Below are 25,422 nucleotides of genomic sequence, written 5' to 3' on the forward strand. Positions count from 1 at the left end.
CACACACACACACAATCAAAAAAAAAAAAAAAAGGACAGGCGTTTAAAGACCATCATTTCTGTTCATAATAACTTAGGCCTGTCTTTTTACACTTTCTACCCATTAACATGATGCCTTTTATATTTTCTCTTTGGAAAGAGAGTAGCTGGCCTCTGAAAGGCATCTGGCCTTTTGTTTTAGAAGCTGTCAGCTTACCCAAGAGTGGGTGCCATGACTGCCCTCTGACTGTCCCTTCCTCCAGAGCTGTTTGGAACCTCCCATCTTTTCTAATTGAAGGTTAATTGCTGAACGGCCATCCTTTTCACTCTGCAAAAAGCTGGAATTTGAGAGCAAGCATGATTGTAAAATGCTTAGTGGCACTGCTGTGTTCTTTCCCCAACACCCCCCATGGCTGCCTGGTGCTGATGGGAGTGCAGGAACCATTAGGAGGTGGTGCAGTGCGTGGGTCCTTCTTGTGCTCTTGACATGATGTTCCTCCTTCCCATGGGCCCAGAGCAGGGAACAGCCAAGTAATGGAACTCACCTGGGAGCCAAAATCGCCCCCTCTCTTTGTAAAATAATGTCTCAGGTATCTCTTACAGTATCAGAAAGCAAGCTAGCAATATGTCATGCACCTGTCACTATCTTCTCCAGCTTTGCTGCTGTGCTACCTTGAGCTCGACCTTGGGAGCTGCATTTCTGTTTCCTCACCGAATGTCCATTTTGACTATGTGAGGGTTTTGCATTTTCACATGCATGTTTCACACGCAGTATTTTAAATACCATGTTGGAGCATTTCACAGCTTGTGTGGTCCCTTTTCTACTTCTGCTGCATCTCTGGTTACAGTGTTCTGTCCTGCCCATACCATGAGCCTCTGTACTTTTGACAGCCCTGAGCTGTTCTGAGTTGCAGTCTCTGCTGCCTTCTTGCTTTCTCTAGTCTTCTCTGAGAGTCTCCTCTGATTTTCTGAATTGCCTCCCTTGTGCCCAGACAGTTGACCTATGGCACCTGCAACTTAGAACTGCACCCCTCTTCCAGCTTTGGCATGGGGTCTTGCAATTACATATAGAATTTTAAGCCCCTAAATTCTGCTTGTTTTGTGGAATTACAGTTTGATTTTTATTTTCTAAAACAGGGTTTTTCTGTTATGTCCTGGAACTCCCTGTGTAGACCAGGCTGGTCTCAAACTCAGAGCTCCACCTGTCTCTGCCTTCTAAGTGCTGGGGTTAAAGGCATGCACCACCATGGCCAGCCCAGTTTGGTTCTTATGATTTTACTCATAGCTGGCTTTCTGGACCCTACCTGTGGGTTCCTCATCCGTGGGTTCAACCAAGCATGGAGTAGAAGTATTTGGGAAAGTGTGTCCAGCTGCACCCATGTTCTCACTACTCCCTAACTACACAGCTCAGCAGCTGCCATAGCAGCTCTCAGGCCAGTGGGTGATAAGGTTACCCTCAGAGTAAGACTTATAGGAAGATGTGCCTGGCTTAGGTGTGGAGACCATGGAATGAAGTTGAGGGAGGCTAAGATGGCTGATGTCTTTAGTCCCCCCAGGGAAGCATGTAAGCAGAAGGTAAAATGTTTTTGTTTTATTGGGGTCCACTGTGTCAGCCTGGAGAAGCACCCCTACTGGCGCTGGAGAGATGACTCAGTGGTTAGGAGCACTGACTACTCTTCCAGAGGACCTGGGTTCAAATCCCAGCACCCACATGGCAACTGACAACTGTCTATAACTCCAAGATCTGACACTCTCACATGGACACAAAGGGAGGCAAAATACCAATGCACATAAAGTAAAAATAATAAAGGAGGGAGGAGCAGCACCAGCAGCAGCGGCACCACTGCCACCAGCACCCTCACCCCCACCACAAACAGAAGTAAACCCTGGGGACCTCCAGGGTGGCTGGGGGAATCAGTTGACACTGTCGTGTGTGGTGTGTGCCTTCTCCCCCATGGTGCTGGGTGTGCAAAGAGGGACCTCACATTCTGGTGCTCTGCCATGACTCTGCCCCAGCACATACCTTCATGTTTTTTTTTTTTTTTCTGTCAGGTAGTACATGTAAACAGCTGCTGAGGAACTGGAGCGCGTGTGTGCCCCTGCTGTCCCACCATGTGTGGTGACTGACTGGTGTTCTCTGATGAGCTGTACAGTGCTGACTGTGGTGCTAGCCAGCGTCCTCTGCTGCTGTCTGGGAATAGTTACGTGGGCTGTGTGCCATTTTCACGAAGCAACCTCCACATGCGTGTGAGGAATGTGGCTTCGCTGTTGGAGGCGGGATTCCCGTTGCTGGGTTGTCTAAGCTGCCACATACTCTCGTCTCTCGGCTATGTAGGGTTAGGGCTTGCAGTCTCCCTTTATGACAGGACATTTCTCAGAACTGGATCGTGTGCACTCGTCCCTCTGTTCTGAGGCTACACAGTTGTCAGTGGCGCCCAAACGTAGCCTGTCTGCTGAGTTCGCTGTGAGGCGGCAGACCTGTTTTCTCGTGGTCTTTTTCTCGTGGTCTTTCCATTCTTAGTTATGAGCTGCCCGAGGCTGTGCTGTGCTGAGCCTTGCAAATAGCACATAGACCAGAGTGTGAGGCCCTTCCGTCCTCTGTCGGGCTGCACCTGCTCGCCCCACGTGGCCTTCTGATACTCATTTTACCAAAATTTTGTTTTCCTTTTTCTGTCCTTTTATTATTTGCATTTTTCTTCCACTAATTTGTTTTTGTGCTTATGCATATTTAATGCATTTTTAAGAAACTATTTCCTTCTGTTCTGACACAGCACATTAGTACCAATGTTTTATATATTGCTGCTTAGTATTTTTGCTGTTACCCGATGTGACATCACTCCTTTCAGTGCTTACGTTCTCGCTGTCCCCGCTTGCTAGCATTGTGCCTCTCCGCACAGAAGACTGCTTTCCTCTTCCTGGAAAGCTTCCTGAGATGGGGGAATCAGCTAAACCCCATTTGGTGTGTTTTCCCTTCCTGTCTAAGTAACTATTCAACAGCACATATGACTGGCTCTCCACTGACATTCTACAAGAGCCAAGTGTTGACCACCTAAGCTTCTATGAATGGCTAGAGTGCCTGATGCAAGTGTGCCTTGCTCCCCTCCGGAAGTCCCCTGACAGGGTCATAATTGAGGGGTACTCAGATGTGTGCTCATGCTGCCCCTCTGGAACTGTGGAAAATGAATAGAGACACAGAGACAGCATTTAAAACTGACAGGCTCATGCTTTAATAGACACTGAATCACAAAGGAAGGGCCAAGCGCCCGCAGCCTCAATAAAAATATGAAGTTCTTTTTACATGGCAAATTTTATAATATAAAAAGTTTAATGCTGTCTGGAAATTGTGTAATTTACAAAAAAGTCCATGTAGGCCAAAGGTGGCTAACAATGCATATAAGGAGCGTGAATGCCAAGTGGGGAGGTGCCCAGAACGGGGTGGGTGAGTGCTGGCATGGACATCTCTGAAGGAGGCGCTACAAACAGGCCCAGTTCACAAGCACACGTACAGTCAGTTCACATGACACAAACTGTGAGGAAAAGCCGCACTGTTGCTGTTTGGCTCCCCACAACGTGCGCAGCTAAGGCTCACCAAAGCTGCTGTGTGTGCTGGGGACAGCTGGGCCTGGGGGCAGCACCTCACCTCCCATCAGTGTGCACTGATTTTTTACTTTTAAAAAAGGGAGGAAGGTGAGACCTGCACATTGCTGCAGAACAATGTGTGTCAAAGGGAAGCTTCTGTAGGTGGTTTTCTGGTGTGTTTGCAGTTAGGGGTCATTACTAGTGAGAGCTGGGGCAGCTGAAGGCCGTGCTTTGTGGTCCCACTAAGCTCCAAGAGGAAGCTGCTGCTTGTCTGGGGCATGTCTTTGTCTGGTAGAACAGGGTAGAGCATTTAAGAAAAAATTTGTTAAAAAGTTTTATTTCCTGAGCTTAAGGGAACATCTCTAGACTACCAGCAAAGGGGAGTGGAGACTACTTCTGTAACTTTGATCTATGTCCGGTGGCCCCTCCCACACAGGATGAAGGGCTAAGAGCTAGGTGGGAGCCGCCTGCACCAACTGTGAGCCTCCTGGGCCAGTCGCTCTCCCCTGCTTCCTTGAATGCTTCCTGGCTGTGGGAAAATTTCAGTTGCATTTTCTGTTGCGTACGCCAGGACTTGTCAACCTTTCCTTTAAAAGGCTGAGTAATAGGTGACGTCAGGCTTTGTGAACCAAGAGGCAAAAATCAAGACTTGTGTTGTAGTTATTAACCACTTTAAAAGGTAAAATCCATCATTGGCTTATGGCCAAAACAAACAAAACCTCAAACTCATTCACCAACTTTAGCTTGTGGGTCACGGTTGCCAACCCCTGACCCATACAGAACTCTGAATCATACAGTCTCTCGTGATCCGAAATGTCCCTCTTTACGATGTAGCTGAAAACTTCATTTGACTTCACTTCACGTGCATGAAATCACCAAGACCGACATGATGACTCAGATCTGCACACTGGTCCCATCGTTTTGTTAACTTTGTTTTCCTTCATTGAAACTTATACTGAAGACAAATAAAAAATATCCCAGGTACCGTTGGCTCTTCAGAAAACAACGATGTACCTAGGACGGCACCAGGGCAGCCTGGGAGTCCTCCTCCATGGTTTGACAACCACACATGGTCTGAGGGGTTGGAGGTATTCGCTGATGGTGGGCTGCGCCCTGGACAAAGCACAAAGAGCCCGGCTCCGGGCACTTGGGGGAGAGGCTGAGGTGGTGGCTGAGGACAGAGCCCAGCCACCTACATTTGTGCTGAGGTTGATTCTCGGTTGCCGAGGACCTGACTTTGCAAGTGGAATGCACAGTGCTGGGTTTGGTTTTCATTTGCTACATGGCGAGTTAGCTCCCTGCTAACGTAAGATAGTACATGCTGCCTCGTGAAGTTACTTCTCTCCCAGGGCTGGGGCCAGCTTAGCATGTGACAGCCTTATCATTGTTGGGTCAAATGCAGAATCCTCTATGACAAAACTCACTAGAGTAACACAGAACCAGTTTTTAAGGGCACACTGAAGCGGAGAAAGCAGTCAGTGGCTATAGAGTGAGGTCCTGGCTCGGTGTGGTGCTGCAGGCTGGGGCAGAAGGATTGCTGCAAATACGAAAGGCTAGCTTTGGGCTAAAGACCCTGCTTTTAAAAGCCACAACCAGAAACAAAACCGAAGTCAGATCCTGCTCAAGGTCAGGAGTGCCCTTGGGGTCATGATGCCAGGCCCCTATACCCCTGTGAGGATGGGCCTTGGCCCAGATGACTGCCTTCGTAGTGAGGAGGGAAGGGCCTTCATCTCAGTACTGATGTGGAGGGCTTCCCCTGACCTGGTGGTGTTGCAGCGCCTGTACAGACCGACCAGGTTGATGATAATGACTTAGGTGGTGGCAGGCAGTCGCAGGAGACCAGCAGGGCTGTGGGCCCTGGAGATGGAGAGAGGACAGGTTTGCAGGGAGAAGAGGATAAATGCAGCAAGGCAGCTGATGAAGTGGCTGGGGTTGTGGACTAGCTAGCCAGGGGACTCTTTTTTTTATTTTTTTTCTTTTTTCTCTTTCTTTTTTTTAAATAAGGAAATTGAATAATTTCAACCATACCCCCAGTAAAACTTGATTACTACTTATGGATGGATATTCAAAATTTGACATTTAAAATTTCTTGAGCTTTTAAAAATAACAGCTATAAATGCAAAGTACTATTGATAATAAAACCAAGTGTTCATCCATGTACAAAAAAGGTCAGTTATGTTTTAAAAGCACAATGTTGTGTTTTAAACCACAATTGCATAGTTCTAAAATGCCTGGACAAGAATACAGATTTTTTTTTTTTTTTTTTTTAAGAAAATTCAAGTTTGGCCAACAGTGGGGTCAAAGGGCCCCTGGCCTAGCTCATGGGAGCAGCTGGGGACACAAGCGCTTTCAACATGAGTTATTGCATTGTGGCTGTGACTTCGGTATCCACCAAATGGCTAAAATTTAATCACAAAGAATCGGCATTTTAAAAACCATAGTTCTCCTTTTGGCTAATGTAGTGCATCAGTGCAGAACTGAACTTAGAACGTTACATGTCCCACCAGCACCTGGAAGCCCAACAAGAGCTGTTTGTGCTCCTGTAGGAAAGATGTGCATAGAGACTTGGAGGCAAGGCCTGGGCCGCCTTCCTCCCACAGGTCCTGTGGCAGAGGCATATCCAAGACACAAGCAGGAGCAAAGGGGCAGGGAAGGCACTGCCATTCCCACCCTGTGCAAGCCCTGCTTCTGACCAACCTGGCCCCGTGGGCACAGTGGTGTTTGGCACGGCAGGGACCTTGCTCAGGGAGCCCACCTGTCCGAGGAGAGATGGTATCAGTGGCTGTGTGGGTGACTGCACTAGGTGAGGGGCCCGAGGCTCTGGCTGTCCTGTGCACTGGGTCAGGGGCAAGAAGATCTTTAACATTTGGAAGAAGGGAAGAGCCTTCCTGGGGACAGGAACTTGTAGCCGTTGGACAGGGGCAGTCTCAGAGGACGTGTGGCAGCTGTGGTGCTGAGGCCGCCAGACGTCAGTGCTGCTGTCTCCGTGTACCAGTGGCCGTTGGTGGGGACTTTGGGCGGCACCTCGTCATGCCTCTGCACAGGCAGCTCCTTCAGTTCCAGCCTGTCTGCCCCGCCCTCCTCTTTGCCATGCCGAGGGGACAGGTTTAGCAGGCTAAGGACATCTCTTTTGGATGCCAAGGCTCCCGGTGCACCTCGGCATGTTTTCCGGGGGCCTCTGGGGGGCTGGGGAGTGCTCTGCCAGAGCATCTTGAGGCTGTGCACTGCCTGCACCTTCTCATCAGGGGCATCAGCCGGACTGGAGCGGGCAGAGCCAGCTGAGGAATAGGAGAGTGCAGGGGACGGCGCACTGCACGCAGGAGATGTGTTCCGGGGGGACTTGGAAATGTGAGCACTGTAAGGAGAGCTGGGGTACTTGAGTCTCAAGAGTGGGGGGTCTGCTGGGGAGGCTGGCGTGTCGCGGCCAGGTGACGGGTGGCTGCTGCTAGGAGGGCTCAGGCCATCCTTGCCTGACACCTCAGATGTGGCAGGGCTGCTCACCTTGGGGAGGGATGAGCTCCTGGCTGGGGGCTGTGGTTTGACAGTGAGTGGTGACAGCTGACTCCTCTGATGGGAGAGGACAGGCTTGCTGAAGGCGCTGGTTTCAGAAGCCCTAAAGACTGTGGTGCTGTTGGGTGCTACCATGCCATCTTCTCGGTCAGGGCCCTTGCCTGCTGGGCCACCACTCCTCTGCAGGCGCTCTACTGCCAGGAGGTGGCTTTTGGTCTCCTCTAGGATCCTCTGGGCCAGCTCCTGGGGGTCGAGCTTTGGGGCACTCTCTTCCTGGGACTTCACAGTGCTGTCAGTCTCTGTGCTAGACTGGTCCGACTCACCCGTGTCTGAGCTTGCCAATTTCCCCACCTTCTGGAAGGGTGAGTTTGGGCTGGGGATCAAGGTCATCTTTACGGGGGAATTGGGAGTGCTGACACTTCCCTTGGAGCTGACTGACAGCCTCACACCACCTGGTGCCCTGACACAGGGCTGCTTGGGGTCTGGGGAGAAGCGTGCCTTCCCATCGCCTTGGTAGGTTGCCAGAGGTTCCATGCTGATGATGGAGAATCCCTCATATTCTTCTTCTTCTTCCTTGCTGCCCCCACGTCTGGCCTGGGGGGACAGCTGGCGCCGTGGCAGGGTGGCTCGTTGTGGCTGGGTGCTCTTGGCCCTATCACAGTCCTGCCGTCCTCGGGGCGCCCCACCTTCCAAACCCACCTCGGGCTTGGACACAAAACTCATGGAGGAGGCAATGGAGCTGAGACTGTACACAGAGATGGCATCCGAGGCAATGCTGTCTGCCCCAGTGGGCGAGAAAGGAGGGTGCTGGTAGCCCAAGGGCAGAGTGTTGGACACAGACTGTGCTGACGCCAGGGACTCCAGGGAGGATGAGCTGTCCAGGCTGAGGCGCTTGGGGAGCTCAGTGGAATCTAGGTACAGAACAGCCAGGCCAAAGGGCAGTTAGGATTAACATCAGAAGCAAGCGAAGACTTACTAGGTAAGTACAACTTGAATTAGTCCTCAGTCCTCATGAACAAGAAGTGGAAAATCCTAGGACTGGCCCAGCACTGGCCTCAGCCTGGGCAACCCTCCTCACCTTCTACAGTAAGCCTTAGTTCTTACTGTTCATGTGAATGTCACTAGTGAGCTCGTATCCCAGAGACGGTATTTAAGGCTCGTTTTCAGTGGACACATATGCTTTTCCAGTGCCCTCTGACCCTGCAGTACCCACAGGGCACAGAGGTCCTCTTTTTGCCCACACTGGCCTCTTCCCAGACTCCTAGCCCGCTGCCTCAGCAGACATCTCAAAGATGTGCTAGTTCGCAATGTACCCATGACAACACTGCAACCACCTCCTCCTGATGCTTTCCCAATGTCTGTCCAGTGCTGCCTTAATCAGGCACCTGCAAGCCCAGCATCTCCTCAGCCTGTCAGTTTGGCTGCCCTCAAACTATGGCAGTTGTCAACTTATTACCCCAGCAGCAAGGCCAGGCATGCCCCCTGGTCCTAAAGGACCTTCTCTCACACGATGTCTGCCCGCACGGCCCTGGAGTAGAACAGCATGTCCTGACGCCATGCTGTGTCCCGTCAGCTTCACCGTCCCCCAGTCTCACCCCCACATTGGTGCTCCTTGGGCAAGCTAGCTAGGGAGCTTGATGCCTGTATCCCCCAAGGACGAGGCTCTCCAGAGCAAGGAGCGCCGTGGTCTTCTTCCCAGAAGACTCTACCACAAACTATCCTTCAGAGGTACAGGCAGGGGAGGTGCTTACCGAAGAGTGACAGCAGGGACTGGAGTGCGAAGTGGGTAGTGCGCCGACTAGCCTGCTTCCCGGTTTTCAGGATCACTTCCTCTTGGCCCACTTCACATAGGTCAAAACCTAGAGGAACACGGAAGATGCCATATGCTGTGCATGGCCCTCACCATGGGCGGCGTGGCAGGGGTGCCAGTCAGTGTCCAGTTGGGCTTTCCCAGTTGGCTGTGATCAGGTCAGGCTGCCTTTCCCAGCCTTGCCTGCTGATGTGGAATTTTTCTGGGCACAGTCCTGCCTGCTGATGTGGAATTTTGCCTGATTCTCTGCAATTTTTCCAGAGTTAGGCTCTGTGAGACTGGACACTTAGCCACAGAACAGTCTGCTGAGACTCTCCGAGGCAAATGTGGCTGCTCTACTCAGCACTGGGCCAAGACTTCACGCACCCAGGAAGTAAGGCATCTCCGTGCGTAAGGACGAGGTCTGCCTGCATGCCCTCCATATCTATTGTCCTTGGGGCTCTGAGATGTTTGTCTACTAAAAGGAAGGACACCTTTTGTGCCCAAGGAGGCTGCCAGCTCCCATCCTATGGGTTTTAATGAGCTTCAGAGTGCCACAGCGGGCATGAGCTTTCCCGAGAGGCTGGCTAATGAGCTGTTGATGCTGCAATTGATGTTTCAGAGACTTCATAGGCACAGTGGTGCCACCTGTGGTCCTAGCTCTTGGAAAACTGAGGTGGGGGCATCCCTTGAACCTAGGAGTTCTAGATTAGCTGAGTATCACAGAGGCAGCCAGCAGGCACTCACTCAAAGTGTGCACTGTGGCCAAAGACTATCCTCAGAAGAGACCAGCCAGGCTCCTCCTGGAGATATGAGCAAGTCTGCTGAAGACTGTGTGGTGGGAAGGAGAGGGAGCTTGTCTGACTCCTAATGCTAGACGAAGGGGACTGGAGGGCCCATGCTCCAGACTGAGGTGCTGGCCATTCACCAGAGGGGGCTCAGTTCCCTTTCTACTCTTGTTGGGATTCTGACACTCATTCCCTTCAGAATGAGGTTCCCCAGAGGACCTACAGGGCATTCTGGTTGCTATGGAAAAACTCTCCTCTCTGGACTGAAGAATTAACGGAAGTCCCTCATATAAACCATCTTTTTAAAAAGCGTTTGTGTAACTGAAATGCTTCAGATAGAATCCTCTGCTTTTTCCAGAGACTAGAATCAGCTACTCCCACCACCAACAGCTCTGTGCTGTGTTGGCAGAGGGAACTTAGCTGAGGATGGAAGGACTTTTGGGACCAGACCTGCCACATACTGCTCTCCTCTCCACTCTGCCCCCAGGAAGGACCAGGTGTGTGTGTGTGTGTCCCCTCCTGAGCTCCAGTTTAGAGGTGCATAGGACACTAGTGGAACAAGCTCCAGGAAGAGCCAGGGCAGGGCTATTTACCTCCTGGATTGTTCTCCATGACACAACTGGTAAAAGGGTTGGAAACATTGTGTTCACAGATGTAGAGGGCTGACTATGCCATATCACACCACTTGGTTTTGGCCTTGCTGAGAAAGATAGGGCCTCATCTTCCACTGCTACACCTGTGTCACTGTCACAAAGGTATCTGGATAGTCACCACAGAAATGAAGACAATCGTATGGGGTGGAGCCAACCTTTCCCCTTTGCGTCTGCTGGCATTTGTGTTGATATAAATTCACCAGAGTAGCCCAGCTCAGAGAGAGCACCAAGTGTGGATTTAGTTTCTCCCTTAGATATAAATTATGACTGAAGACAGGCAGCCAGGCCCTAGCAGGACAGAGTTAAAAGGATGTGCAACCCTGCGTATCTGATGGTCCGGTCCCTATGACAGTGAAGTCACATTGGCATCTTCCACTGACTGTCTTTGACATCTCCCAGAAGCCTTCTTACCTGGCCTGGAGGCCCTGCTCTGCCCTAGGCCTGGTGTGTCCCTTCCCAACTTGTGCCGCTCTTGGTCCTCTTGTCCTCACTACTAGTCTCTGAGGTCCAGCCTGGCCACTGTCCCTTCCTCTAGCCAGCAGCCCTGCCAGAGATGTGGTAAAGCTTGTGTCTGTCCTGGTGAGGTGAGGACAGACTAGAGGGGATATTGTGATGGAGGGAAGTGGGCTGAGGCTTTAGCATCTTTGATCTATTTCTAAATCACTGGGTTTTACCCAACAAACAAAGGAGGGAAAATGAAGTAAAGAAAACTAAAACAAAGTAGTTTTTATTTGAAGTCAGAGGTGCTTGTTCTTACCGAGAGCTGCCAGGAACTCATGACACCCTGGGAGCCGCCATAGCTGGACACTAAGGGAGACCGGAATGGGAGCAGAGGCAAAGTCCTGTTCCTTCTCGCAGGCCTGCAGTTGAACCAGCACCTGATGGAGCTGAGGGAGGGATGGATAGATGTGAGCACAGGCCTGCCAGCCTTTTGACCACCCCACCTAAGCCTCATGTCACCTGTCATGTATTGCTGACCTCTCATGAGACCCGCAACCTCTGAAGGTCCCTGTACAGTGTGTTCATACCTACTGCCCTCTGTGCTGGTCATGGACAGTGGCAAGGCGCTGTGAGAGCAAAGGTGGAGGAGCCTCCAGGGCCCCACTCCGCTTCACCCTCTGTCTTCCCTAAAGCATGGGAGAGGCTGTGGGAGTTGGGGAGAGAGGAGAGCTGGGAGTGGCTGCCCCTCTGTTTTTGCTGACATACTTAGTTAAGGTCTTTCGGGTCTTGCACAGGGTGGGGAAGATTTGAACATTGGTACAGCACTCATAGAAGAGTTTGTGTGGACCGGCTTGGGGGTCACTGAACTCTGCTTCAGGGCAGGGGTGTTCTGCCTGCATATGTCATTGGTTCTGTCCCTGCTGCTCTTGTGGAACTTGAGAGGTCAAATCAAGGACAGAGTGGAACAGGAAAGGGGTAGGCAGAGCAGAGGAGGGGACAAGCCCCAGCCCAGAGCTCTGTGCCAGCGTGCATGTGCACAGCCAGGAGCTCAAGAGCTGCGGGGTACTGGGGTGGGTGGGCTCACCTGACAGCAGTTGCTACTTAAAGTTGTACTCACCATTCCCACCATATTTTTAACAGCCTTCAGCCAGCAGAGTATAAGAAAAAGAAAGAAAGAGAGAGAGAGAGAGAGAAGAGAGTTTAGATTCAAGCATAGCAGTTATGCACACAAGCTGATCACTGCCTTAGGAAGCACTGCACCAGCCTGGCTCTGACTGGAGAGGAGCAAGAGGCAGCGGGGGGGGGGGCACAGGAGATGAACACACAGGAGATGCCTCGGCCAGTGTCCAGTTGTCCGGGGACCGATAGTGAGCAGACCCAAACTCCTTTGTTCCATGAAAGCAAGAAGCATAAAGAGCTGGCAGTTTGAGGCTCTTGGCCTTGCCTGCAGTGTAGGGAATGCAAATTCTGTATTCTTGTCTGGATGTTTTAACATGCAATATTCTAGTAGTGTCCCCTGATGCTATTCAGCAAGCAGAAGAAGCATGCTAAATTATAAAACCAGCAGGACCTCAGAGGAGCCAGGTCACCAGCTAGTTCTGTGTTCCAAATAATGGCTTTCAACATTCCCAAGGCAGAGGAGTCTCCAGGAGCCATTGAGAGTGTCTGCCGTGAAGTCCATAGAGAGTACCCATTCAAGCACATGGCCGAGACTAGCTGATAGACCTCAGCAACACACACTACTGACCAAGCTATAGCCTTCAGCCTTCAGAATGACCAGGAAATTACTATGCATCCTTGGATTCTCAGTGGCCAGAAGGAAAGTCAGGGAGATAGAGAAGCCAAAGGACCCTATTGGAATGGGGTTGCTCGGAGCTCAGAATCAAAATTCTAACCCCTGGATTCCACCCACAGACCCTCAAAGCTGTCCTTGGGCTGAGATACTGGTCAGTTAGTTGGGAAAGCTGGGTGAGGTACCCAGTGTGAGAAGACAGTGAATGGAGGGTTCAGGAGACACCTGGACCAGAGGCAAGGCTGGGAGCCCTAAGAACCTGTCAGTAGACCCTGTCTTTTCAGAGATGTTTCCCTAGCCCTTTCTGTTCACAAAGGTAGGGAGGCTACATTCCCACATTCCTGCGAGGCCTGTCTGGGTCCGTCCACTGTCTTTCCCTCCAGCCTGGCCCAGCCTGCTCTGAGCACCTGGAGGTACTTACCCGGCTGATAAGCTGCTCTCCTGTCTCTGAAGCTGTGATGAGCTTGCACAGTGCTTGAAGGGCTGGGTTGGGCAGACCTGAGCCAGGAGAGAGAAGCAGATGTCACCTTCCAGATGCTCAGCACTGAAGGTAATTTGCTACAGGTTGGCCAGGCCAGAGACATGTCCCTGACTGGCCTGGGACAGGACCATGTGGCCTCCAGAGAAGAGGGACCCTGACCCTACACTTTACTCTTCCATAGTTATGTTTCCATGATAGCCTATTCCCTGGTGGTGGTGCTCCTGGGTCACCCTAATTGGTCTGTGGTTTTGCCAGAAGCATAGCTGCTGATGACAGGATATGCTGTGGCTATTATTTGTCCAGGACCACCTCACATCCCCCAGGAAGGGACCAAGCCCAGGTGGGGCCACTATACTATCATAGACAGGAAGGCTGGGTAAGGTGAGTATCGGCCACGCATCAGTGGCAGTGGAGTCTGGGACTCTGTCACATCTGAGAACGCTTGTAGCTAGAAGGTCAGCATCCCTATGACCCAGTGCCATGGCGGCTTACCCAGCAGGGCCTGGAGGGTGCTACTGCACTGCTGCAGCCTCTCGCCTGGATCTGAGGTCGGGAAGAAGACGGCTGCTGGCAAGCCACTGGCAGCAGGGTCCAGCCGGAAGCCCACAGCAGTGAGAAGAGCCTGCCATCCGGGAATGCCACCCACTTTGTTCTCTACACTCTGCTGAGATGTGTACATGGCATTGCGCTGCCCATTCTGGATCCGCTGCAGGGACTTCTCCACCTGATGGGGAACGAGACAGTTAAAGACCCAAGTTAGCCCTCTTCCTCCTCCTAGGGCTTGGAGAAAGCCAGTATAGTGCTAACTGATGCCACCTAGAACGGCCATTGGCCAGACCTAAGGACATGATGCAGAGACATCACTAGGCCTTAGGCATGGGGCAGGGGGTATGGTGGTCAGGATCTGGTCATCAGAGCTGCAGGGCTTGGGCAAAAGGAGGGCTCTGCAGAAAACAGCCTCAGGTCAGAACCTGCCCAGCCCTGCACCTGATCAGTCATAGCTCACCCTCTCCACCCTGCCAGTGCCTGCCAGGTCCTCATTTTCTGTTGAGCTCTGGGATTTCCCCAGGAACTGTGTGTCAACAGCACGGCATGGGCATGTCTGCTCCCTGGCTGGCCCATCAGGCCTCTCCCAGTGGACACCTGGCTCTGTTCTGAGATGTCGCAGGCCCTGAGGCACACATGTCCCCACAGAGGCTTGCAGACTGTTCGGCATGTCACAGCACAGATATGTCTAAGGGAGAGAAGTGTCCACTTACAATGGTCAGGAGTGGTTGTCCCTGAACAGAGGGCCTGGGAGGCGCGTTGCCTCCTACTGTTACAAAAAAGTGTAGCAGGAAAGCTTGATGTGTGTCTCTGGTGGTTACCATGGCGGAAAGCAGTAAATAAACCTGCAGGAGGCCTCCTAAGGGCCTGAGAAGCCTGGCTGGACAGAGGAGTGTGGGGAAAGGGCTGACTGCTGCCTAAAAGCAGCCTGCAGTGGCACAGGAGGAGCGGGCCCAGGAGGTGGGGCCCAGGGTAACACAGAAAGCTAATGGCTCAGCATCCTTGGGGCTGCTCACAGCAGGGCTAGGCTCCCCTAGGTACAGGGCATGTGGGCGGCCTAAGGTTCAGAGCCTCCATACAGACCCGAGTTGAAGAGTGGTGTGCACAGAGAGCCCCAGACCCAGTGTGGGGTCTGAGGGGCCCTGCGTGGGTCTTCCCCATGGGATGAGATCTTCACACAGCCAAGGAGGCCTGCCCACCTGGACCCTAGCCTACCACTGCCTACCCACTTCTGCAGCAGGTCCTCTGGAGCTATAGTGTCTGCTTTAGGCTTGTGAGGTGACCCCAGGTAATTGTGTGTCCATTTGACATACAGTTGGGCCTGGGCCATGGTTGGGTTGGGAATGACTGGAAACTGCTCTCCGTGTTTTCAGCAAAGGGAAAAGATGGGACACATTTTGTGTCACTGTTTTCCTTTGGGGGTGAGACAGTCTTTCGGAGTACAGGTCAGCCTTTACCCCCTGATCCTTCTAGCTGCGCCTTCTAAGTGGCTGTCTTAACTGATAACTTCTAAGGGTGCAAGCACCTTCAGGCCTCACAGACACTGGGGCTGTCCCCAAGAGCCCAATCAGCCCTTTCCTAAGTTCAGGGAAAGACTCTGCTGGTGAAATAAGGTCTGTCAGCTGCTGGGGTCTTACTGCCCGCCCGGGGCTCATTCCCACTACCCATCCAGAGACCTTGAAGTGTCCTCTCCTTTCCCTCCTCCAGGCAGGAAACTGAGCATCTGAATCTGGCCACCTTGCCTTGTGCTGGCCCCTCATCTCGTGCTAGCCCAGCTGGCTCTCACTGTCACCTTGCCCAGGTTCCGCCGAGGGTCCCATCAGCCCTTACCAGGTGTAGCAGCACTCGTAGGGCGTCTCGTGCCCGCTCCGGGTGCTGCAGGATCTCGGTGAGTGCCTGGCCAATGAGTGACGAGGGGTTATTCAGCTTGACATCAGTCCCGATAAGTGTGAAACCTGAGGACAGCACAGAGGTATGGCACCTAAGGGGACAGTACTGCTGCCCTAGCCATTTCCTCCCATCAGCTTAGCAAGAGAGCCGGGCACTGGTGGGTGTGTTCTCAGTCTCTGGCCTCTTGAGCAACCATCCTGCTTGGCTGGCTGTGAGCCGCAGGAAGGTGCCTCCAGAGCAGCCACTGGCCCGGGAACCCTGAAGCTTCCTTGTCAGAGGCCTTGCAGGATAGAACTCGGGATAGGAACCAGCAACCAGCAACCAGAGGGTAAAGACACCTTGTTCCTCCAGTTCAGAAGGAACAGCCCGAGCTAGCAGGAAAGACCAGACCAGCTAAGCAACAGGAGCACAGCCATCTCCTTCCCTTAGCTCCTTTTCCTGCCTAGAAAAACCAGTGAACGCCACTTTCAAACAAGTAAACTATCCCCAGGAAGCTGGCACACAGGGCAGGGAACCCAGTGGGAACGGAGGGCCAGGCAGAGGGTCTGGCTTCTTACATTGATGCTGCAGGGCCTGGACAGGACAGGTGTGGTCTGACACCAGCGCACATGCTTTGCCAGAGCAACAGCATTGCATGGTACAGCCATGGTGAATCCTTGTGCTGACCAGGTGGAAGGCCAGGGCTACCCTGAAGGAGCCATCATGGCTGCCAGGGATACGGAACTGCAGAGGGGCAGGTGACTTCTACATGGTACACAATCCTGTGTCTTCTAGTGGCCACATCAAGGCTCTTCCCCACCCCCAACACAGGGTTTTAAGTTAGGTGCCCCATGACAGACACCACTGTGTGCTGACGCTGAGAGCTGGGCATCCATTCTGAAGGTGAACTGCTCACTAGTCTGGAGGGTGATGGCTGAGCCCTCAGGGGCTGAGTACGAGGGCCTTGGCACCCAGAGCCCGCTTCCTGCCCTTCCACAGCTGCAGAATGAGACTGGGGGGACCACCCAGGGCCCACTGACAGGCTTCAGCTCCCTACCTGCCCAGTTGGAGGGGTGTGAGAAGGCCTTGCTGCTTTGCACTGCCTTCATGGCCTCACCCAGGGAGGCGCTGGCCTTTAGACCGTTCAGCAGGGATGAGTAGAAGGCGTGAATGAACATCTTGGAAGCTGCTACTGGTACTGGCCACAGAGCCACGAGCACACACTGTGCACCAGCAGCGAGGAAGGCCCGTGTCAGCGCCACCAAGCCATCTGCTGTGACCCGGCTGTTGGCCTCCTGAGAGGAGCTGAGCACCACCAGCTTCACCGAAAGCCGCAGGTCCAGGAGGTCAGCAGCAGTGAGGAGCAGCTCCCGCAGTGGCGGGCAGTCTGAGATGCTTTCTACATCGCTTGCATCATCCTGCACCCGCAGTGACTCGGGGATCGTGTAGGGGTGGCCGAAGGAGCTCTTGCTGCTAGCGGGGTTGCCCTCTGTGTTGGGGGTGAGGACTAAGGCTGACAGTTTCCAAGAGACATGGGTAGCAAAGTGGACACACTCAGCCTGGGTCAGGGCGCTCATGACCCTCTCCTTGGTGGCCATGCTGCCCACAAGGGGCTGGCAGCCCAGAAGCTCTGATACCATGTATGCCTCCTCCTCTGCTGAAGGCATTGGCCCCCACAGCCACCTGTCCATCACTGCCGATGGGAGCTTAGGGTTGCCTATGACAGCTGCCATGGCGGTGGAGCTGGAATATGTGGGTGGGGTCTTCTTCAGGTGACACTACAAGGAAGGAGACAGTGCTGTCAGCAGGGCATCTGGGGTCCCTGGTAACAATTCACCCTAAGTTTCAGCATCTTTGTGACCCAGTGCAGCCTGCCCCCTCAGTCACCAGGACAAGGTGGTGAATGTCAGTTTCCTGGTGCCAGCAGAGTAGAGGCTTATGGAAGCTGGTATCACCCAACGCCTAGTGTTCTGTGTGAGCCAGGCAATGTCAGGAATATCAGCTCACTTCCCATCTGGGACCTGGAGTCAATCACCTGGCGATTTCAGAAGTTCTTTCCCTCTGAATTATTCTGCCTCTTGAGAAGATTATTATTCAACAAACTAAAAATTAAGATCTCCAAAACCACTGAGGCAGAAACTACCCCATATAAAAAAAAGTGTGCCCTGGGTCTGGGTCTTGCTTGCTAAGCCCACTCTTTCTTCACGGGGGACCCGAGAGCCAGGTAGTATGTTACCTTGGAGTGCGGACCGAGTGAGCGGACAGATGGTACAGCCATGAGGGAAAAGCGCTCATACAGGTACTCATTGGAGGCGCTGCCCTTCAGGAGAGCAAAGGGGACAAGGTAGAGTTCTCCCTCCAGGACCAGGACCAGCTGCCGGTGCCGCCCCACAGGGCCACTTGAGTGCATCAGGCCCTGCAGAGAAAGCACAGGGCCAATCAGGCTGGGCGGCCCATGCTCCAAGGTCACCCTGGTCAGCTCAGGGCAGTCTGTGGACACTGCACAAGCTACCCTGTAGACGTGTTAACAGGTGGTTGTGTGCCTCAGAGCGTGGGGCTGCTTTGCGTCTCACTGGGAGATAGGAGTTTAGGGAACAGTCTGTCAAGGTCTGAGGGTGATCTGAGGTGGGAGACAAGAGTCACCACCCAAAGAAAGAGCAACTGCCAGTGGATCCAGGCGTTTTCCTCTGGAGGCTGAGGACGAGTGCAGAGGGACCTGCCCCAGAGGTACCCCCAAGAACAGAGTAGGAAGGGCATGCTGGCACCAGGACTCAGGTACATGCAGCGACCCTCCTTGGCAGCAAGGACTCCATGAGCCTGGTAAGTCTCCTATTTTCTGAGCACAAGGCTAAACACTCGCAGCCAGGAGGGAAGATTTGAGGTCAGGGTATCTGAGGTCCGGGGACCTTTGTGATGTTTGGGTTTCAATACAGCTTCCCCCGGGGCCTGACTTGGGAGGTGCCGTCTCCATTTATGTCCTCCGGGGATGAGAAGGTGTCAGAGAAGCAGCATCTCTCCTGACAGAATTTAGCACGAGGGCCTGGGGAGGTCTGTGTGCAAGCCGCAGCATGTAGGGACCTGCTCACTTTTCCCCAGAGGTGGCCTTTCCAACAGGGCCCTGATGACCAGTGAGAGTGACTCTAGAGGAAAGCCAGCTGTGAAGATGACCGAGCACCCAGGTGTGGTGATGCACACCCATATTCCCAGTATTCCAGAAGGAGGATTGTCATGAATGCAGCGTGAGCCTGCACTACAGGGCAAGACTCTGTATTTACAGAGGAAGTAGGGGAGAGGGGAGAGGGAGCCAGTGAGTGAGCTAAGTGCGGCTGCTGGTGAACAGAGATGGACTGAAGTGGCTGTAGCATCGGGACTGCAGGCAGGAGGTCGTCTGCAGACATGGGCCTGGCTCCTGGGTCCAGTCTGACTTGGTGAGGTTGACAGGCTGTACCCTCAGGAAGCGAACGTGCTCATCTGACCCAGCTGCCTGCTGCCAGGGGCACCTGGCTGAGGGTGGCTGAAACGCTTGCTAACCCGAAGTGACAAGGGCCTGGTTCAGGCTCTACCACCCCCAGGGCTTGCATCCTGTTACATTCTGGCTAAACTAAGTATAAGATTAAATCACGGTGTTTCTTGTTTGCTCTAAAAGCCATTTTCCAAGAAGAGCTAAAAAGCTGCTGTGTGACCAGGGAGTACGGTCACGGCTACCCCAGAGCTGCCCAAGGGGTTGTGTGTGCTTGGGGGGGGGGGTGTCTGTAGGGCTGTGGGCTTCTAGGCCTCATGCTCACTGAGGCCGGGGCCCATCCTGTGCCCACTGTACACAGGCCTGCCCATGAGCTTACAGCCTGTGTGCAGAAAAGCAGTGCCCACCAGGAGACAGACCCAACAGTGCACTCAGAAGAATGGGGGAAAGGCTTGCCAACACAGGACAGCCAGCAATCTTGGCTGAGCCTCGGGGTTGGGGATGCCCTTGAGCCTCACTTCCTCATATTGCTGCTTGGATCTCCTAGGCTGCTGCCTCCCTGGACAGCTCCCAGTCTGGCCCAGGCCTGGCCATATGAGACTTCACTCTGATTGTGTAAGAGGAGGAGGGAAGAAGATGAGCTGGCTGACCAACTAGTGCCAGCTCCAAAAGGAGGTGTGGGGAGCTAAGGGGACAGGTGGAATAAAGGCTGTGTGGACACCCTGCCCTGCCCTCACCTTCAGGCCTGGTTGCACCCAGGGTGGAAGGGAGGAGAAGGAAAGGTGGTGGTTCACCCCACACACATGTAGGGCGGGGAGCACTGGACCTGTGTGGGTCTGGGTGTGCAAGGGCTGGCTCCTGCACTTTTCTCTTTGAGAAACAGAATGCCCTCAACACAAGCCTTCCCCCAGATTTAAGAGTCCAGACAAGCCCACCAGGGATAGACTTTCTGACCCCTGATGTTTTCAGAACAAGACAAGGAGGCTTAGGTCCTAGAATCTCTCTGCTCCCGTGGTGCAGCCTTTTGTGGGTCTAGGTAGTGCTGCCAAGCCTTGCTGTTGGCTGAGCGGGGGTGGGAGAGGAAGGTGCCACCTGCAAGAGCCGCACAGTGGCCCAGCAGGACGGGGGCTGCCTTTGCAGAGGAAGGATGGAGGCAGCCCTTGAAGTGGCCTGTACCACTGTGGTGCAGGGTAGAGGTCACTGAGGAGGTTGGCCATCCTTCAGGATAGAATCAGACAATGAGGACATGTACTGTGGCCAGGCCACTCCTTAGCCACCTTACCATCAACCTTGCAGACCTCTCCATGCTGGTCACTGCTGGCCTGCCTGTCCTCCAAGGTGGCCTAGCAGCAGACATCAGGCTGTGTGGGCTGGGCACAACCTTTCTAGGTTTGTCTTTTCTTGGCCATGCGCCCATAGCTCTAGAGAGTCTGCGATGCTCCCTCATACTGATGGTTCGTCTCGCTCCTGGCTATCCCTTTCCCGCTACCTTCCTGTTAGCCTGTGGTACATCTTTACCTCCTGACCTGACTGTAGGTGAATCAGGAAGGGAGACCGTTTGTGGAGTGAAGACCAAGGCTAAGGAGAAACAGAAAGATGGGTTTGGCGGCTGTGCCTGGCATGGTCATTGTGTTCCCATTGCCTGCACCTATTTCTGCCTGCACAGGCTAATGCTAGCATCCCTTCATCATAGGAAAAGGGAAGCAAAGGGAACTGCAGTAGCATGGGCCACAGCATGTGTGGTAATGTGTGAGCATGCGGGTTATCTATAGGGACTCACACGTGTTCAAACAGCCAGTGGCTCGTGCCATGCCTGACTCCTAGCCACATGTCACTTTTTCATTGTGCCTTTTCCCTCTTGCCTTTGCAGACAGCTGTGTAGCTTAATCATGTAAATGACCTCTTTGGAGCATCCATTTTAAAATTTTATGTCCGGTGGAGTTGAAGCAAAGGGATACAAAGACAGTGACCAGCCATAACTAGAGCAAGCCTGAAGTCTGAGGATCCAAAAGGTCCTCAAGTCTGGGCCTCCACTGAGTGACTGCCAACCTGGAGAATGTCCTGCTTCAAGCCTGCCTCAATGGCCACAGCACTATGCTTTGGGTGAGGCCAGACACCAAGGCAGCCCTGAAAACACCACTGGTTACAGGTGGTCTGGTCACATGGGCTTCACAGATGAGTTGCTCCCCTATCCCCTCCACACCACAGGTGGTTGCTTTCTTTAACACCTTTGATTGAACATGCTGGGGTACCCGACCTCTACCTCCTGCCAGCCTTTGACACCAAACTTTTTCTGTTGCTCCTTGGTGACATCAAATGGGATCTGATTGAGCATTTGCTGATGGCTCCTGGATGGAACACGGTGACACAGATGCCCACCCTGACAGCATAGGCCAGTACACTTGCCAGGAAATACATTCAATCAAAGGCTGGTGTCCCCCACAGTAGAATATTCTGTTCTGCCTTCCATACTACTGGACCTACTCCCCTAGCAACAGGAGCACAGCTAAATGAAGGCAGTTGTTCAAATAATCACATGCTCCACATGAAGAGGCCAGCGGATAGGCTTGCATCCATGACTCCTGTTGCCAGGCTCCAGTCCTTATCTGTGGTTTCTGTGAAAATGTGGAGGGGACAAGCTGGTACTGGAAGCCAGTGTGACTCCCAAGAAGGCTGGCAGTGTCATGTCGCCCTCTGGTGGTCTCTGGAGAGGTGTGGCTTGTTTAAAGGAGGACATAGGGTCCTTCTGGGCCTCCTGCTGGAAGGGAGAGGGCAGAGGGCTCCTGGAATTGATGGGTCATCCCAGCGGCTAGGTTGTATCCAGATTCAGGGCAGCGTGTGGCTGGTGTGTCTAAGTATGTGCTAAATGAGTAGCTGTAACTGGGCACAAAAAGGAATCCCAGGTTCTCAGAGATGCTTTCCTTACTTAAAACACAGTAGATTCTTCTGTCTTTAAAATAAACTTTGAGTCTTGCCATGGCTTACAGGGTCCTGTGTCAGAATCCTGAGTGCTGGGGCTGCAGGATAGGCCTCAGGTAAGGACATCTCTGGTTAGCAGCGGTCACTCAGCTCTCAGGGTTTACGTCAGGGCCCTACACCAGCTGAGCTCATCCACTGTATTAAACCCCTGACTTACAAAGGAATCTTTTTAGATTTCAGGGAGTCATGTTTTGAATCATGACATGAAGCCACAGCCTGTGGACACAGGCGTTGGTCCCTCACTCACCGTGGACACAGCGCTGGCAGGTATCTGGGAGTCGGCAATCTGATAGCTGTTTAAAGCTGAGACCACCCTTTTTGGCACCTTTGCAGGAATATGAGGCTGTGCAGACATGGCTTAGCACTTACTCTGGGGGTCACAGAAGAGAGTCTGGGGGGGGCTGTCTGAGGTACACCCTGCTGACTCCAGACTCTGGGAGCCATGAGGGTGGGGCTTCCCTCCCTGGTGGGAGCTGGGAGCTTTTCCCTCAGCTTCTTCTGCTAATTCCATAGTGGGCAGCTCAAGTGCTGGTTTCTTAGGGTGAGCAGTACCTCTACAGGTGCTGCCAGAGAGGGGGCTGCCTGAGCTGTGGTCCAGCTGTTAGTCGGCAGGCATGTACATAGGAAACCTGGCCTGCAAGGCTATCTGGCTTGAAGCTCTTGGAAAGCCCCCAGTTTGCCACAGGCGACCATAAAATCTAGTACATATTTTCTCCCTAGGGTCCTCGGCTTTCTGTGCTGTAGCAGATCAAATGTGCCTTTGAGAACAGCCCTATAAACTATCAGGTGCCCATATGCACTAGGCCTCACACCAGCTGTTGAGGACATGAAGCTGAGGGATGGTCCTAGCCTTGACTGGGGAATGTGGATTGAGTCAGAAGCAAGAGAATGAGAAGTAGGCAAGAGCCAAGTCCTGAGATAGCATGTTGTGTGAAGGGCAGAGAACAGGGCACAGGGCTTCGGGATGGAGGCCTTGCTGAGCTGAGCAGGGGTCACAGTAGCTTTCCTTTTTGCACTATCTTCCTCCTGCTCACCTACCACCACTCAGCATTGATGAAGCAGAAATTCAAGCAGCTAGAAGCAAAGAATGGAGGAGGCTCAAGCAGGTGAAGAATGGGGAGTGGGGAACACCACAGGGAGTACAGAGGACTGCTGGTGGCATGGGGAGGAGGGAGAGAAACACAAGTCTTCCTCAAATCAGCAGGGCACTGTGAGCCAGAGCCTTTCAGGGCAGTGTGGAGAGGGTAACGGTAAGGAGGACTGCATAGCATGGAGGGAAAGAGGGCCTGGGCCTTTCCAGAAGGTTGCAGTCGGGGAAGCCTGAGTGACCTTGAGGAGGGGCCTGGATGCAGTTTTCCTGGCCAAGTGACAGTCCCTGCCTGCAGCCCTGCTGCTTTGTGAACTTTCCCCTTTATCCCTGTGGCACCCAGATGAGTCCTGCAGATGGGCTCATGTCCCACAAGGAAAAGACACGAGGAAGGGAGGTGTGGCCAGGGTCACTTATCAGGCAAGGACAGAGACCACAGGGGGCCAGCAAGCAGAGCAGTCACCCCACAACTGTTAAGCCAGCTGAAACACTGCTGGAAGGCCAGGGAGGGGCCCATTCTGGGGATGGGGCAATCCCCATGGAGAGAGCAAACCGCTCACTCAGGATACACGCTGCCCATGCATAGAGAGCTGCTGAGGGGTGCTCCTGCCTCTGTAGACAGATGCACTGGCTGCGATGGTCCTGGCTGCCACAGCCCCCCTCAACTTTCAGATCCACCAAGGTCCCTGCACCATCTAAGAGGAGCATCTGAATTAAGCTCACGGTGGCTTGGATAGGCCAGTCAGAGAGGAAGGGGTCTGTGGTTGGTGTCTTTAGCTCTAGACACTGGTTCTGTGTTTGGGACCCAGGGGAAGAGCAAGGGGCTGGCATGGGTCATTAGGATAAACACCTAGGATTAGGTAGGGATGACAGGCATTCACTCCTGGCACTGACACAGGAACCACCCTGAGCCTCACGGTCAGTAGACCAGGTAAGGAGCACATGAGGACACGGAGGCGAAATACATTCAGCCTGTGCTCAGCAGAGCCAAGCATAAACTCAGACCTGCGAACTTGGTGCTCAGGACCTTGACTGTAAACAGCCAAGAATGTGTAGCCATCGAGTGCTCTAGGGGGACATGCATGGACACTGACCAGTCAATGATGTGTTCTGATACCAAGGGGCCTCGGGCCCCGGGAGGCACTTACCCCTTCCATGGGTGCGATGAGCAGATCATACAGGGCACGGAGTGGGGGCTTGGCCAGTGAGTTCTGCCTCCTGGGGAGAGAGGAGGTCCCATCCTTGCTGGGCGACACCGTACCACTGAACAAGCTTGTCATGCTCTGGCAGCTCCTGGGGAGACAGGAACAGGGTCGGAATCAGGCTCACCCTCCATCGTTCTGGCTGACTGCACGTCCTCACGGCACGCCTACCAACTCCAGCTTACGCTTGTCCTTTGAAGGCTATTGTCACCCAACACTGAGTTCTGCACACTGAGTCTGCATGTGCAGTGTCCACTACATAAACACCCCAGAGTGCTGCTCCTGCACTGAGCAACCAAGTACAAGGACTAGGGAGAGTCAGTGTGGCCGCACTCGCATTCTAAGGCAAGGATCTGCATGGCCCCTCCGTTTCAGATGGGTACCCTGAGGGCTGCTGATTGGAAAGTGCTTGTAGAGGAAGCATCCTGTGCAGATATTGGGGGTAGCCTTCAACCCCCAGGGCCACATGAGTCACACTCTTAAAGGACGGCAAGGACAATTGCTGACTGATTCGTTCAGAAAATGTGTTTGGGCACTGGCTGCCTGGTTGGCATGGTCACGGACTCTGGGCCCCAAAGAGCATGAAACATACAGGCAAATGGGTAGGGGTGGCAGAGTCTGCCCGTCAAGCTGACTCGCGACCTCAGCATGGCTAGCTGGCAGCACTCTGAGTGGGGCTGCTGAGCATCACTAGTGTACGTTTGCCACTGTGTGTTGCAGGACTTGCACTGGCAGTGACTGTGCCAGCCGCTAGACAAAGCAGCAGGCAGTAGCAAGTGCAGCCTGCTAGCTGTGACAGCTCTTCAACTGTCGCCAGAAGGGCTTTCCTCCAGGGCCAGCTGGAAGGGGAACCTGCAGAAAAGACAAAGGGCCCATGTGTGCCTCCCTGGCTGCGGCTCCCATGCATTTCTCCCCCAGGTTTCCACTGTCCCACTTCACCCATTCCCGGGGACACAGCAGCACAGCCCCAGCTCCTGCAGGAGAGGCCTGGATAGCCACTCCCCTCTACTCACTCAGAAAACGCAATTACGAGTGACAGGGTGTGCTACAGCTTAGCTGTCAGCCAGTGACATGCAGATGACCCTGGAGTGACATTCCATATTCAGGAACACACTGAAGAGCAGCCCTACCCTTAAGGAAACGCGCAGATTGTTCTCGGAAAAGATGATTCACCCTCTGCTGCACAAGGGAGCCTGGCCCAGGGCCGAGGCAGGACATATACCTTCCCACTTCCCAGTGGCCCAGGAGCAGGTGGGGTCCCCCAGGG

At 53.4% G+C, this 25,422-nt stretch overlaps 1 protein-coding gene and 1 long non-coding RNA gene across 4 annotated transcripts in view; one reads left to right on the forward strand and one right to left on the reverse strand.

Moving 5' to 3' along the window:
- The window catches only part of LOC132653719 (uncharacterized), a 108,690-nt gene that overhangs the window by 5,928 nt on the left and 77,340 nt on the right, over positions 1-25,422 (forward strand). The gene's annotated exons all lie outside the window — the stretch shown is intronic.
- Positions 3,183-25,422, reverse strand: part of Ttc28 (tetratricopeptide repeat domain 28) — a 418,557-nt gene continuing 396,317 nt past the window's right edge. For 2 of the 3 annotated variants that reach the window (XM_060382618.1, XM_060382620.1), the window contains 10 exons: positions 24,102-24,246; positions 17,664-17,843; positions 16,485-17,205; positions 15,389-15,513; positions 13,505-13,736; positions 12,953-13,029; positions 11,857-11,880; positions 11,056-11,185; positions 8,820-8,927; positions 3,183-7,979 (listed from right to left, as the gene is read on the reverse strand). In XM_060382618.1, coding sequence (XP_060238601.1) covers positions 6,418-7,979; positions 8,820-8,927; positions 11,056-11,185; positions 11,857-11,880; positions 12,953-13,029; positions 13,505-13,736; positions 15,389-15,513; positions 16,485-17,205; positions 17,664-17,843; positions 24,102-24,246 — 3,304 coding nt within the window. In that variant the 3' untranslated portion in view covers positions 3,183-6,417. The remainder of the gene's footprint in view (positions 7,980-8,819; positions 8,928-11,055; positions 11,186-11,856; positions 11,881-12,952; positions 13,030-13,504; positions 13,737-15,388; positions 15,514-16,484; positions 17,206-17,663; positions 17,844-24,101; positions 24,247-25,422) is intronic. The other variant, XM_060382619.1, reaches the window with a different exon arrangement.

The sequence above is a fragment of the Meriones unguiculatus genome, chromosome 4, assembly GCF_030254825.1.
Source record: "Meriones unguiculatus strain TT.TT164.6M chromosome 4, Bangor_MerUng_6.1, whole genome shotgun sequence".
Classification (NCBI taxonomy): Eukaryota; Metazoa; Chordata; class Mammalia; order Rodentia; family Muridae; genus Meriones; species Meriones unguiculatus.